The 14,129-nt window shown below is 42.1% G+C and overlaps 1 protein-coding gene across 1 annotated transcript; it reads left to right on the top strand.

Moving 5' to 3' along the window:
- The first annotated feature begins 380 nt into the window (after positions 1-380).
- Positions 381-3,960, top strand: LOC102722312 (equilibrative nucleotide transporter 3-like). The gene is made up of 10 exons (XM_006657761.3): positions 381-467; positions 1,254-1,351; positions 1,454-1,558; positions 1,910-2,065; positions 2,154-2,297; positions 2,389-2,494; positions 2,599-2,774; positions 2,864-3,024; positions 3,154-3,412; positions 3,700-3,960. Exons 2-10 carry the CDS (start codon positions 1,310-1,312, stop codon positions 3,805-3,807), a joined length of 1,257 nt encoding a protein of 418 aa, XP_006657824.1. The 5' UTR covers positions 381-467; positions 1,254-1,309; the 3' UTR covers positions 3,808-3,960.
- Positions 3,961-14,129: the final 10,169 nt, after the last annotated feature.

Here is a 14,129-nt window from a genome sequence, read left to right as displayed (position 1 = left end):
GCAGTTAAACCCAATTAACGAGATTTCCCAATTAGGTAGGAGCATTTTTTTTTCCTTTAATAGCAGTGTGGACGCCGCAGAGTCAGTCTGAACGCCGTCCGATGTTCCCACTACCATTCTCCGCCGTCCACGTACAACATTATTAATAATATTACTAATACAATAACATAATAATAATAATAATAATAATAATAATAATAATAATAAAAATATGGGTATACACGTCGGCGTAATCCTCTGGAGGAGATTCTCCCAGCGAGGGGGGTCAAAGAGAGAGGTAATAAAAGAGATTCCAGCTGCATCGCCCGCAAATTAATCGCGCGCTGCGCGTGCGAGCGGATGTGATGTTATATAAACGCGGATCGCGCGCGCGCTTGGGTTTACTAGTTATTAGTTGCCCGCCTCCTCCTCCTCCGGGTCACCTCGCCCGCCTTCCCTCTCGCCCGCCGCCGTGGAGGACCCGGCCGGTTAGTGCTCTGTTCTTCTCCTCCCGCATGTTCCTTCCTCCTCCTAGGATGAGAAGAGGGAGTCGCGGCCGAGTTGGGCGTCCTCGGTGGTGGTGGTGAAGCTGTTTGTTTGTTTGATTGTTTTGTTTTGTTTTGTTTACTCCGCTGCGGATGTGGCGCTTCGTAGAGTCTGGTGGTGATTTCGGCGAGCGGTTTCTTGTTAGGCGGATGTTTCTTTCTTTCTTTCTTTCTTTCTTTTTTTTGAGAGGGTGGTTCATGAGATTTTGGTTGGATCTGTTGCGCTGTTCGTCTGCTCCGCTGTGTAGTTTGTGATGGCGTGTCGGTGGGGGTGGGCAAAGTGGAAGGGAATGGCGAGAATTCTGCAGGATTCGTGGCGGCCCATGCGTTGTTGCTGAATCGAGTCGTGTCCGTGCTGTGGGCTGGTCGCTCTTTTTTTGTGTGTTTTTGCTTGTTGATGCTTCAGGTTCAAGGTATGAGCTACTAGTAAATTGGCGTGTTGGACATCTGAATTCTGGAACTTTCAAGTTTGGGTTAGCAGAGACACTGAGAAGTTGTATTGAGAAATTTCAGTACCTTGTCTTTTTTAAGTATGGAATTAGGATTGTTCGTTCTGTTTAAGTCATGTTCTCTTGGAACTAGAGGATTTTATTCCAAGTATTGGTATTTGTGAACCATCTTGCTGTTGGACAGTTCTATTGGCTGACGAAAAAAAAATTCCAGTTCTGGTTCGGTTTCAGCTCTCTGCAGTTTTCAGTTCTGAAATCAATGTCACATGACTTCTTGCAGTGCGTGCCTATCCTAGAAACTTTCTTGAATAGGCCTAGGTGAACAGTGAACATACCATGAGCATGGAGATAGCAGGTGCAGGGGCACCTCAGGCTCAGGTATTAACTTCTCCTATTCTCTAATGAAAAGTTGAGATATTTGTCTATGCAGCACTAAAAAAGTAAAAAATAATAATCTGTTTTTGGTTGTGTAATTCACAGGGAAAGTTCTTGGGTATACTTGTCTGCTGGCTTTTGGGAAATGGAAGCCTTTTCGCTTGGAATAGTATGCTAACCATTGAAGATTACTATCAAATCCTGTTCCCGGTACATGCTTATCTGAGACATTCCATTCATGCCATGAATAAAATTGGTATTTAGTTACATCCTTAACCTTTTGAATCTTGGAGTATATTGCTGCATTCAATTGATGGTTTAAATGGATAATCAACATTCAGTAGCACATCCACAGAACATACTTGATATGCTTAAACCTTAAAGTATCCTCTGCCGTTTTAGTGTGTCTGGATGGACAACCAATACAATCTTATCGGTTCAGTCTACTGTATATAGCCTGTCAATCAAATAAGTTTTCCTTTTATTGCAGAATTTATTGCATTCATACATGCAAATTTCGAAAATATACCATTATATCTAACCCGCTACTTCTGGTTGCAGACATACCATCCAACAAGAGTTCTTACACTAGCTTACCAACCCTTTGCTTTTGGGATAACCTGCATCCTGACCTACCATGAAGCAAAGCTCAACACAAGGAAGAGAAATCTATTTGGATTTGCACTTTTCTTAGTTAGTTCTTTCGCATTAATAATTGTAAGTACATTGCCTTATGTCCAAAAAAAAATACAGATTAATGCGCTAGTATGAAAACTCATGTAATCAATCATCTGTGTTACTCTAGCTGGATGTTGGTACTAAAGGAAGAGGTGGACTTGGTGCATTTATCGGTGTCTGCATAATCAGTGCCTTATTTGGGACAGCTGATGCCAGTGTTCAAGGTGGTTTGGTTGGCGATCTTTCCTTCATGTGCCCAGAGTTTATTCAGGTAGCTTCTCACATGAAGTTCAGCAATTCATGATGCTTGCTGTTGTTTTTATTCTTATCTTTAAGATTCATACCGTGCTTTGGATTTTCAGTCTTTCCTGGCTGGCCTGGCTGCATCAGGAGTTCTAACATCATCCTTGAGATTAATTACAAAGGCAGCATTTGAGAACTCAAAGAATGGTCTTCGGAATGGAGCTAGTAAGTCCCTTCAGTTGCTTCTCCCAATCTTTTTTCACATGGTTTCAAAATTTCCTCCGATGTTTCTTTCCACATAATAATTCATCATTGATTGTCTGGTGCAGTATTGTTCTTTTCGATAACATGCTTCTTCGAGCTAGTTTGCCTACTGCTTTACGCATATGTCTTTCCCAAGTTACCCATCGTGAAGTACTACCGATCAAAGGCAGCTTCTGAAGGGAGCAAGACCGTTGCCAGTGATCTTGCTGCTGCAGGACTCAACACTGAGCAAGCTGGACAAGTATGTCTCATTTTATCGATGCCTCTATGCATTTCCTCTAAATTTTTCATGAGAATCAAATTAATTTGAAAATACTCTGGCTTGTACAGGTTGAGGAGGACCCCAAAAAATTCGATCGTTTAAGCACCAAACAGCTGCTGGTCCAGAACATCGACTACGCGCTCGACATCTTCCTGATATATGTCCTCACCCTATCAATCTTCCCTGGATTTTTGTCTGAAGACACTGGATCACACAGCCTGGGAACATGGTATCTTATCTCACTTTCCATCCTTTTGTCAAGCACTTACGTGTAAACATGTATACAGTAACTTCCACTAAAATCAACGCATTGCTGGGCAAACTACATCACATGCCATTCATTCCTGACAAAATTCAGGTACGTGCTGACGCTCATTGTGATGTACAACGTGTGGGATCTGATCGGGAGGTACCTGCCACTGGTCAAATGCATCAAGCTGACCTCCCGGAAGGGTCTCACGGCCGCGATCCTGGCCCGGTTCTTGTTCGTCCCGGCGTTCTACTTCACGGCCAAGTACGGCGACCAAGGCTACATGATCTTCCTGACGTCCTTCCTGGGCCTCACCAATGGCTTCCTCACCGTCTGCGTCCTCACCGAGGCGCCCAAAGGATACAAGGCGAGTTTGCAATCTCCTTTTCATCTCGGTATCAAGGAATCCCTTTTTCTTTTGCCGTCACGAGCATGTCAGTGTGTTGCCTGTCACCCTCGTCTTTTCAGCTTAGACTTATATTTGCTTATATTTAAAAATTAAAATTTAAATCTTTAAACTTAAATTTAGAGTTAATTTTAAAATTTTTTATTATAGCTTATTTTTTAGCCTTGGCTTTATAAAATTTTCATTCGTAAATTATTTTTTATAAATATACCATCAAATAATCCCCTCATTTATATTTTCTTTTGCAGGGGCCGGAGCAGAATGCGCTGGGGAACGTGCTGGTGGTCTGCCTCCTCGGCGGCATCTTCTCCGGCGTGGTGCTCGACTGGCTGTGGTTGATAGGGAAGGGTTGGTGATCATATCTCCCTATCCTGCCCGGCGTGAGAGGCCATTAGTTCTCTTCTCTTTGTTTTGTTCCGATTCGATCAGCGAGGGAAACCGCGGTAACGCCGGGCCCCTCGCGGGCTCGCTCTTTAGCCGCGCCTGTTGCAGCTTGCAAGGGAAAAAAAGAAAGGGTTTACTATAATCCGAGAGAGAGTGGTTGTTTAACATGTGTTAAACGTTCTCGTACTGGGACCTGAGTGTATACCATTTTGAAGACTTAGCTGCAATTTGTGTTAGTGTAGTTCAACTTCAACCCCCATCATAAATTTGGCATAAATATATCTGCAGTGCATGCCTTTCTATGTCTTACTTATTTTTTCTTTCAAAAAAATAAAAGAGAGTTGATGGTTGGGGAAGTGTCAGATTTACTACCTGTATATAAAAATTAAAAGGAGCTGATGGTGAGTTAAGGTGCGTTTAGTTGGTGGTCATGCTAGGATAGAATGGCTATCTATATTTTTAGGAGATTTTTAGGAGGGAATTCTCTCTGAAACCGCCATAGTTGCGCAGTAGGAGCATGTCACTCTCAGCCATACAAAGCTAAAAAAAAAAAACGACAGACGCGATGGATCAGTTGAAATTATACCCGGTTTGTTATGTTATGCAAAAAATCAAACTTCCCTTCATGTCATTCACTTATTTTTTTTCTTTTTTATGTGTCACTGCTGTTAACTTTTTCATCCAACTCCGTTAACTTATTTTGCTTACGTTCCTTTTATGCCATTACATGCCAAATAAACCGAAACATAGAATTAAAAATTAATAATTTTAAATAAAATTTAAAATTAAGACAGCAAAATAGAAAATTGATATTTTCGGATAAATTTGAAATGACCTGCAGCATAGAATTGAAAATTTGAAAAATATCAATTTCCCTACTTTGAATTTTTTAGAGATTTTCTGTCACTTTGTTTACTCGTTTAATTTTTTCAGAGATTTAAAACCATTTTAGTTTTTGAAATTTTTTAAAAGGTTTAAAAAAGATACCCAGGCTGTGATAGTTAGAAACTGAGGTCAAATATTACTCTTTAATACTCTTTAAAGTAGGGAAATTGATATTTTCAAATTTTTAATCTATGTTGCGGGTCATTTTAAATTTATCCAAAAATATTAAGTTTTAAATTGTATTAAAAATTATCAATCAATTCTGTTATCTTAATTTCAAATTTTATTCAAAAATACCAATTTTTAATTCTATGTTTCGGATCATTTGGCATATAGTGGCATAAAAGAAACGTAAGCAAAATAAATTAACGGAGTTGGATGGAAAAGTTAACAACAGTGACACATAAGAAAGAAAAAAATAAGTGAATGACACATATGGGTGTTTGATTTTTTGCATGGCAGAGAAGGAACCGGGTATAATTTCAGTAGCATACATGAATGCTCTTTATTTTTAGGGATATGGTAATCCGGATTTATGCTTGGGATAAGTATATTTAATTACTAATAAATAATATTATTAATTAATCAACTTATATCTTATCTTAATTAGTATAAATTAACAAGGAAATATATATCATCACTAATTTAAACTTGATAACTAATTAATAACAAAACACGCTAATTATCACTAAATCATCACTAATGAATCTGTTAGTGACGCTGGATGAGCCAAATAGTGGATGAGCTCATCCAGCCAATTTGGCTGGATACACCTATATAACATTTTCAAGGAATATTCTCTTCCTGAGCCACTCTATCTATCCAGTTTCGCCTACGAACATATAAAAAAAAACTAGACAACCATCTTACATAAGGATTTTTAGCCAACCAAATATATTCTTAGTTTCCTGATTCAATATACCCACCACCAATCCACCATCCCACTGTTACTATTTTATTAAAAAATATTATTAGTATGTTATTAAAGTTAGAGTTATTGCACACTAATAAATGGGTCCGCACATCATTAACAGATAGAATGAATGAGTGGTTAGACATGATAGAATGGGTCCACATGCCTGCACCACTAGTATCTTTTTAGTAGCAGTAGATACATGTACCGGTGGAAGTACCGTGCATGACGTGTGGACAAGGACGAGATTGAGCTGACTAGCGCGTTAGTCCAAACAGCCACCATACCATCCATGACTCCATGAGTGACGGGGCCCAGGAAGCCGGAGTCAACGAATCTCCACCCCACCCCACGGGCACAGGGCAAAATGTCTACGGCTCCATCGTTTTACTTTTAGAAAAAAACAAACAGTGTTTTTTAAAATTTATAGTTAAAAGTTTAATATATGTGTCTCGCAAAAGCGATAAAACAAATCATAAAATTATTTTAAAATTAAATTGTAAAATTTTAATTTTGACTTATAGAAAGTTAGAGTTGGGAAAAGACATAAACATATCATTTTCATCATTTAGTTTCAGCTTATCTTTATAAGCTAATATTTAAATTTTCAACAATTAAATTAGAGTTAATTTTGTTCTTTTTATCCCACGGGATCGTGCCGCCACCAGGTTAGGCATGGCCCCTGGACCGTAGGACCGCATCTGCGCATCGTGCATCTCTCGGTTATGATAGGGGCAAAAAAGAAAAGTCTAAAAAGCTACGGACCCCATCGTTCGGTTATGGGATGGGGCACACGGAAAAAAGCCTGTGGCTCCCATCGTTTTACTTTCTTAAAAAATAAAGGGTATTTTAAATTATGGATAAAACTTTTATATATATATATCTCACGAAAGATGTAAAACAAACCACAACGAACAAATCACAAAATTAAGTCCAAATAAACCATTGTAATTGCGAAAAGATAGAAGCCTACAAGTTTTAGCATTAAGCTTCTGCTTATACTTACATTTGAATTTTTAATATTAAATTTAGAGTTAAATTTTGTTTTTCTAATATTTCAGCATTTGTTTTTTAATCACTAATAAGCAATAGCACATGTAAAAGTACTGCCCCCGTTTCATAGTGTAAGATGTTTGACTTTTTGGTTACAACGTTTGACCATTCGTCCTATTTAAAAATTTAGTACAAATATAAAAAATAATAAATCGTGCTTAAAGTTCTTTTGAATAAGATAATTGGTCAAACATTTTAAGAAAAACTTAAACATCTTACATTATAAAACGAAGAGAGTATTGTCTAAATTATTTTTTATTTATAAATATATTATTTGGTTTTTTACCCAAAAAAAATGAAAATGGGCCCTGTACGAGCGTACGGTAATAAACGAGCGAACGGCATGCAGCTGCTCGCCCTGCGCCACCTATTACGCGGTAGCCCTTTTGGCTACCGAAACGGTGCAGGCGGCAACAACTCTGGTCGTCGGCTTCGCTTCTCTCCCCCACCACTCCTCCGCGGCTGCTGCGTTGCGGTGCGGTGCGTGACTTTGTGTTCTGTTCCGTCACGCTTACCGTATCCCTGAATCACCCGCGCCGCCGGCGCTGGGTGGAGCGCAGGCGTTGACGAGACGTCAGGCACCGCCTGGCTGCTGGTTTCTGCGATTCTGCGTCCCGCGGCGCCGTCCCCTTCGGCCTTCCCCCACGCCACTCCTCATGCTTGGCAGTTGGCATCCAATGGGAGCAGGGATGGCGACGGTGCTGTACCGTCGGGTTTTATCACCCTATCCCTATCCCCATCCCCACATATGGGGGAGGATTTCTCCCGTCCCAATCCTTAGGCGGGTACAGGTTATGCGACGGGTTCCATACCCATGGCGCACAGTGATTCAAATAAGGAAGTGGCCGCGGCGTGCGGGTGCGATCGTGCAACGATGATGACCTAGTGCGAAGCGACAACGCGGTGAGCTGTGCGACGGCCATGACCTCGTGCAAAGCGGTGGCGCGGCTACCTGCGCGACGCCGGCGACCTAGCGCAAAACGGTGGCGTGGCGACACGGCGAGCTAGGCCGACGGCAGCGACCCGTGTGACGGCGACGACCTAGCGTGACACGGTGGCATGTCGAGTTGGGCGGCAGCGTGGCAAGCCAAGGCGACGGCCGCGGCGCGATGAGGCTTGCATGCCTCGTGTCCTGCGTGCTTCAGCAATCCGACGATGAAGAGAGAACGAGAGTGAAAGAGAGAATAAGAGAGAGAAAGGGGCGGCAGACAGGCAGGCTTGGCCGCTCGATGGCTCGGTCTGTGAGAGAGAGAAAGAGAGAGCTAGGGTTTAAATTTCTGCTCTTTTATATGGTGCTAGCTAGGCCTAATGGCTGCTATTATTGGGTTGGCTGTTGACTTATGTATATATTCACAATTTATATGGGCACCCACGAGTATATAGGGACAGAGGGCTGGGAAAAGTACCCGTCCCCGCCTCACCTGATGGAGGAGAGACTTTTAGCCAATATTAGCCCCACGGATACTGATTTTACCCTATTTTCATACCCTAATAGAGTTTTTACCCGTTAGGTTTCGGGTTTCGGGCCCCATTGCCCATCCCTACTTGGAAGGCCCTTAATTACTAGGATGGTTAACAACGGTGTTATGCACTTACGCAGGATTGCGTTGTGTATACCAGCGTCCTCATCTTTTCTTTTTTAATACTTATAAGCTATAATTTAAATTTTAACTTTAAATTTAAATTTATAGTTGATTTTGGAATTTTTTTTATAGATGTTTATTTTTTTTAAGTCTTGACTTTTAGATAACTAAGATACACGTATAAAATTCTTATTCATAAATTATCTTTTTACAGTAGCTTTTTATATGAAAAAGGCACGGAATCACCGGTAGTCGTGTGCATGGATATTGCTCTTTAGGAGAGCCGAAAGAGGCTATCGGCTGATTGACGGAATGCATGGTCAGGGGATATTGTCAAATGGTGTGAAACATGTTCGTCCTCCTTTAGTTCAACGTATGCTTAAGCAGCTGTTTGTATCTAGGGATTTTTTTTATCACTTGTTATATCGGATGTTTAGATGTTAATTAAGAGTATTAAATATAGACCGATAACAAAACTAATTGTATAAATAAATACTATTTTATTAGACAAATTTTTAAGCCTAATTAATCTACAATAGCAAATGTTTACGGTAGCATCACATTCGCTAATTATGGACTAATTAGGCTCAACAGATTCATCTCGCGAAATATTCCAGAGTATGAGGTGAGTTTTATTAATAGTCTATATTTAGTACTTCTAATTAGTTCCAAATATTCGATACGGCAGAGATCCCCCTAAGGTTCTTTTTATTATTATTATTTTTAGGTGTACCATATATAAAATGGAAGCACCTGTTATTTTCTTAAAACAAAGTACAAACGCAAAAGCTTATATTGTGCGCACGACCATAGATAAGAACGTACACAACACAGGCACACCCTGCTCCAATAAGTATATCGGAAGACATGTTATCCATATCTCAAGTCACTACAGAATTATCGACCATTGTGTGTACCACTGAAATTATTGTTAATCTACTTGCAAAAATTCGATCTTTTCTAAGGATATAAAGAGGACGTGAGCAAAGGCAAGATACAACTTCATATCAAGATTTTTTTATTTTATATATTTTACTAAACATTTTTAAAATTAGATTTATTTCAAAATATTACAAATTTATACTCCCAACGCTGATTTAGTCGGCACGAAACGTAAAACGAAATGAAAAGATGGGGGTGATTGGTCACTTACTTATTAAATGACTACTCAAATTGCTCACCACGGTGTTTGGCAACAAATAATACATAACACATATTTGGGTGATAAGCCCCTTTCACAAGTTCAGTGAAAGGCTAGGGAATTTCAAAAAAAAAAAGGCTAGGGATTCATCGGGCTAGCCTTATCAAGATTAAACAAGAGTTCATTTTGGTTAATTTGTTCATAATAAATAATATCTCATAAATTAGGTTTTGGGGAGACAAATAGTTGAGGAATGCAACTATGATGGATTAGTATCCTTGCATGTACAATAATATAAGGCATAAACATATCACTACTTTAGTAGTCTTAGAAACTGACCCTTTAAACTTTTCATGGAGAAGTGATCTTATAGGATCAAAATTAGTGGCGCGGAATGATTTATTGCCACGCATCACTAATGAGAAGTTTTCGGTGAGGTCAAGAGCAAGATGGATCTCTCTGGAACTTAAATCAAAATGAGAAGTTTTCGGTGTAATTCCACTATCTAGCTATAATACACACTGAAATTCCTAATATTAATATCTATAAACTTAAAATGCCACTTGAAGTGAAAAGATAATCTTTGGTCTTTGTGCAATGGAGTAGTGTTGACTAAGCACAACTTAGCCAAACGAAATTGGCAAGCAATAAAAATTGTTGTTTTTGTTACAACAATTTTTTCTATAAATACAATATTTCCTACATATTGTGTCAGGAATCCCTTCACCATGCAGTGGGGGTTGATTGGGCCATTGGTCCTATTAGGAGCGGTGTCTACTTGTTGGTTCATTTGGCTATACAGGAATGACGTGATTTTCTATACTACTTTAAAAGCGGAGTTTCGTCCATTCACCCATCACACTTCGCGCAGGACAAAATCCGTCCAGGATGCGCACACGAAAAAGAAAAGAGGACTGCTAGGTGACGTGACCCCGTTCGGACGTGATAATTAAAAACAAATAGCCACGCATCCGCCCCTACGTATTGCCTATCTCCACGCGTCGCTTGCCTTCGTGCTGTGTGCGGCATGCTGTGGCAATGCGCTGCCCGCCTCCACACAGCGTGCCGCACGCCTCCGTGCGCCGCCTACCTCCAAGCATTGCCCGCCTCCGCAAGGTGTGCTGCCACGTCGCCCTCTTGCCTCCACGTGCCTCCCGCCTCCGATGCGTCTCGCGCCGCCACACGTCGCTAGTATCAGATGATACCTTGATATGATACCAGATGATACCAACTGGTATAATTAGTTGGTATCATCTATGCGCCATATGATACTAGTTGGTATCATTTAATATCATAGTGTTGTGCGACAAGGGCAGCTCATTCGATGCGTCTCGCGCCGCCACGCGTCGCTGGTACTAGAGGATACCCCTGGTATGATACCAGATGATACCAACTAATGATACCAATTGGTATCATCTGGTATCATACCAGGGGTATCCTCTGTGTACCATATGATACCAGTTGGTATCATCTAGTATCATAGCGTTGTACGACAGGGGTAGCTCGAGGGGCACAGAGTATCACATGATACTATGTGGTACCAGGCAGTACTATATAATATCAGCATGTGTATCAACAGGTATCAATAAGTATCGATATGTATCACTTGATATCGAAATCTAGATGATACCGATTAGTATCAATACGTATCAGATGATACTAAAAAAAATACCAGAAGATATCAGCAGGTGTCAATCCAGTAGGTTCTAAGTGGTATCACGTGATACCAAATGGTATCACGTGATACCAAAAGGTATCAACATGTATCAAACAATATCAATAGGTATCGATTGATCACATAAGGATACAAGAAAATATTCACACTCACGCAAGCAAAAGCTAAGCCAATACGAAACGGTCGTTGGGTTCGTGTAGCTAGCTTGCTCTAGCTAGGCGTCAATACAGAGTGCAGCGGATGATCGGAGTGCAGCGGTGAGCAACGGCGAGGGCAGTGCCAAAACCCCGAGGGTTTAGCGCAGTGGACTTCGGGACGTACCTCTGCTGCTGCTGCTGGCCTTGGTGGTGCCTCGGGGCGCTGTTGGGGCCACGACGGTGGCTGTAGGAGGGTTTGGATTAGTGGGGCGGCGCGGATGACATGGCTGGATCGGGGAAGGCGTGCGCAGCAAAATTCATTTACAATCCCGTCCGAACGGAATACCGTTCTCTAGTTTTTTCGGAAAAAAAGAGGACGGCTAGCGTACGACATTCCGTACTGACGATATAGTTAATGTATGACTCATCCGCACCATGTGCGTTCACATCACCGTGCCGCGTGCGTCTCCGCGCTACCGTGCCGCGCGTGACGACGACCCTCCTCCGCGCACCTCGCGTTGTCGTCCAACCATGTTATCTCGTCGTGCGTACTATCGTGAGACTACATATATCACATTCTGGTTCTAAGCGGTATCATATGATGCCAGCAGGTATCGACATGTATTAGTTAGTATCTTGATCCTAGAAACTTGGATGATACCTATTAGTATCAATACGTATTAGATGATACCAAAAAAATACTTGATGCTATCATCTAGTATCAAATAAGAACTATTACACGATAGTATTCCGTCGGACAAGATACTTAAAATGAAATAGAGAAGAAAACCCGCATCCACCCCGCCTTCGCACGTCCCCGCATGCCGCCCGCCTCTGCGCGTCTGCCTGTTTCCACCGTCGCTCGCGTCCGCCCTCCTCAACCATCGTCCGCTAGCCTCCACCGACGTCGCGCTCTCGCCGCCGTGTGTCGCACACCTCCACCGCCATCACGCTCAAATGCGCCTCACGTACCAGCGCGTAGCTGGTACCATATGATACCACTGTTATGATACCAGTTAGTATTATCTGGTATCATAGCGTCGCGTGACTAGGGAAGCTCAAAAAGATACAGGTATCACATGGTACCAGGGTGTACCAAGCGGTACCATATGGTTCTAAGGCCACGTTCGGGAGCTGGATAAGTTTTCTTATCCCTCTCGTTTTTCACGTGCACGCTTCCCGAACTGTTAAACGGTTTTTTTTTTTGCAAAAAAATTTTATAGGAAAGTTGCTTTAAAAAATCATATTAGTCTATTTCATTTTTTTAATAATTAATAATTAATTAATCATATATTAATCTATTGCTACGTTTCCCGCGTCGGTTAAGTTATCTTATCCATGTCACAAACGAACGCGGCCTAAGTGGTATCATATGATGTCAGCATGTATCAACAGGTATCAATAAGTATCGATAGATATCGCTTGGTTCTCGTATGGAAACCTGGATGATACCGATTAGTATCAACAGGTGTCAGATGATACCAAAAAGATGCTAGAAGGTATCAAATGTATCAATCCACTGGGTTCTAAGTGGTATCACATGGTATCAGAAGGTATCAACATGTATCATATGATATCAGAAGGTATCAACATGTATTAGATGACAAAGACCATGACTAGGTTCAGAGAGGAACCGAGGTCTGAATGCTCAGAAATGGTTGGTTTGTCTCTATGTAGGTGACTTGAGGTTAACTGTGGTCAATGGCAAGGAGCATGACTAGGTTCGGGGAGAAACCGAGGTCTGGATTGTCGAGATGCCATGTGACATGGTTAGACTAGAGTCATGATTCTCTAAGGTCATGTCAGTTAACGGTAGTAGGATCGTGACTAGGCTCAGAGAGAAGCTGAGGTTCGCACGATCGAGGATACCGGGTGACGATATTGGATACGAGGTGACACATGGTATATGGATACCGTGTAGGATGAAATCGTAATGGGCTTCACATGTTATATGTGCGAGCGCCCTGAAAAATTAGGAAGAAAATTGGAGACTAATGGATGGATGAAGGAATAACGAAAAAGAAAAAAAATGCTACAGTGCACACAAATAGTGCCTCTGAGCAGTGAGTACTGTAACGAAGTTAGATTCTGTACGTGTGCGTATGTATTTCGGATGTACCGGGTGTATGGATGCTGTTGGTCTGTTCGACCCGCGTGGAGATGCGCAAGCATTAATCTTCCCGTTATTACGGTATACCATAGGCTACACTTTCTGAAAAGAAAACCACCCAGAAAAAAAGAAAAAGAAACAACCCACGCACCCTAAACCTAAAGCAAGCACGCACGCACGCAGCCTCACCCAACTAACCCAGTCCGTCGCCGGCTCGCCGCTTCTCCGCCGCAGTCGCCGCCGCTTCTCTGCCGCCTCCGTTGCCGCCCTCCGTTGTCCGTTTTTTAGATCAACATCTACGCGGCTGTGCACTCCGTTTCTCTTCCTTTTCTTTCTTTGTTTCTTTCTTTCTCCCATTCTCCCTCTTCTCCGCATGTCGTACGGGGGAGGCGGCGGCAAGGGATCAGCGCCAACCAGGTGGGACGCGCGGCGCAAGCGCTCGAGGAGGCGGAGGCAGCAGAGCGCACCAGGGCAGAGTCGACAAGGGTTGTCGTCGGGGATGGCGGTGGCCTAGCCGAGCGGCACAAGCACAAGAGGAGGAGGAGGCGGCGGGGCAGCCACCAAGGGTGTTCGGCTGCGTGATTGGGTTGCAGCACGGGCGGACGGCGGAGATCTTCAACAGCTTCAAGCCCATCCTCGATCCCGTCTCCAGTACCCTAGACCATGCCTTCCTCGATAAGAAGCAGGAGTTCTGTAAGAGAATTCTGACAAATCTACTCCTTTTGTGGGATTTTGGTTGATTTTAGTGATTCGTGGGTTTGTTTGGGGTTGTTGGTTCTGATTGTGCAGATAAGAAA

This window comes from Oryza brachyantha, chromosome 7, assembly GCF_000231095.2.
Source record: "Oryza brachyantha chromosome 7, ObraRS2, whole genome shotgun sequence".
NCBI classification, from domain to species: domain Eukaryota; kingdom Viridiplantae; phylum Streptophyta; class Magnoliopsida; order Poales; family Poaceae; genus Oryza; species Oryza brachyantha.
Note: the sequence above shows the minus strand (reverse complement) of the source record. Positions and strands in the feature narration are given on the sequence as shown.

Coding starts and splice junctions, on each gene's coding strand:
- LOC102722312 (XM_006657761.3), top strand. CDS start 1,310: ATGAGCATGGAGATAGCAGGTGCAGGGGCACCTCAGGCTCAG. Junction 2,298..2,388: donor TGTGCCCAGAGTTTATTCAG/GTAGCTTCTCAC, acceptor TTGGATTTTCAG/TCTTTCCTGGCTGGCCTGGC. Junction 3,413..3,699: donor AGGCGCCCAAAGGATACAAG/GCGAGTTTGCAA, acceptor TTTCTTTTGCAG/GGGCCGGAGCAGAATGCGCT.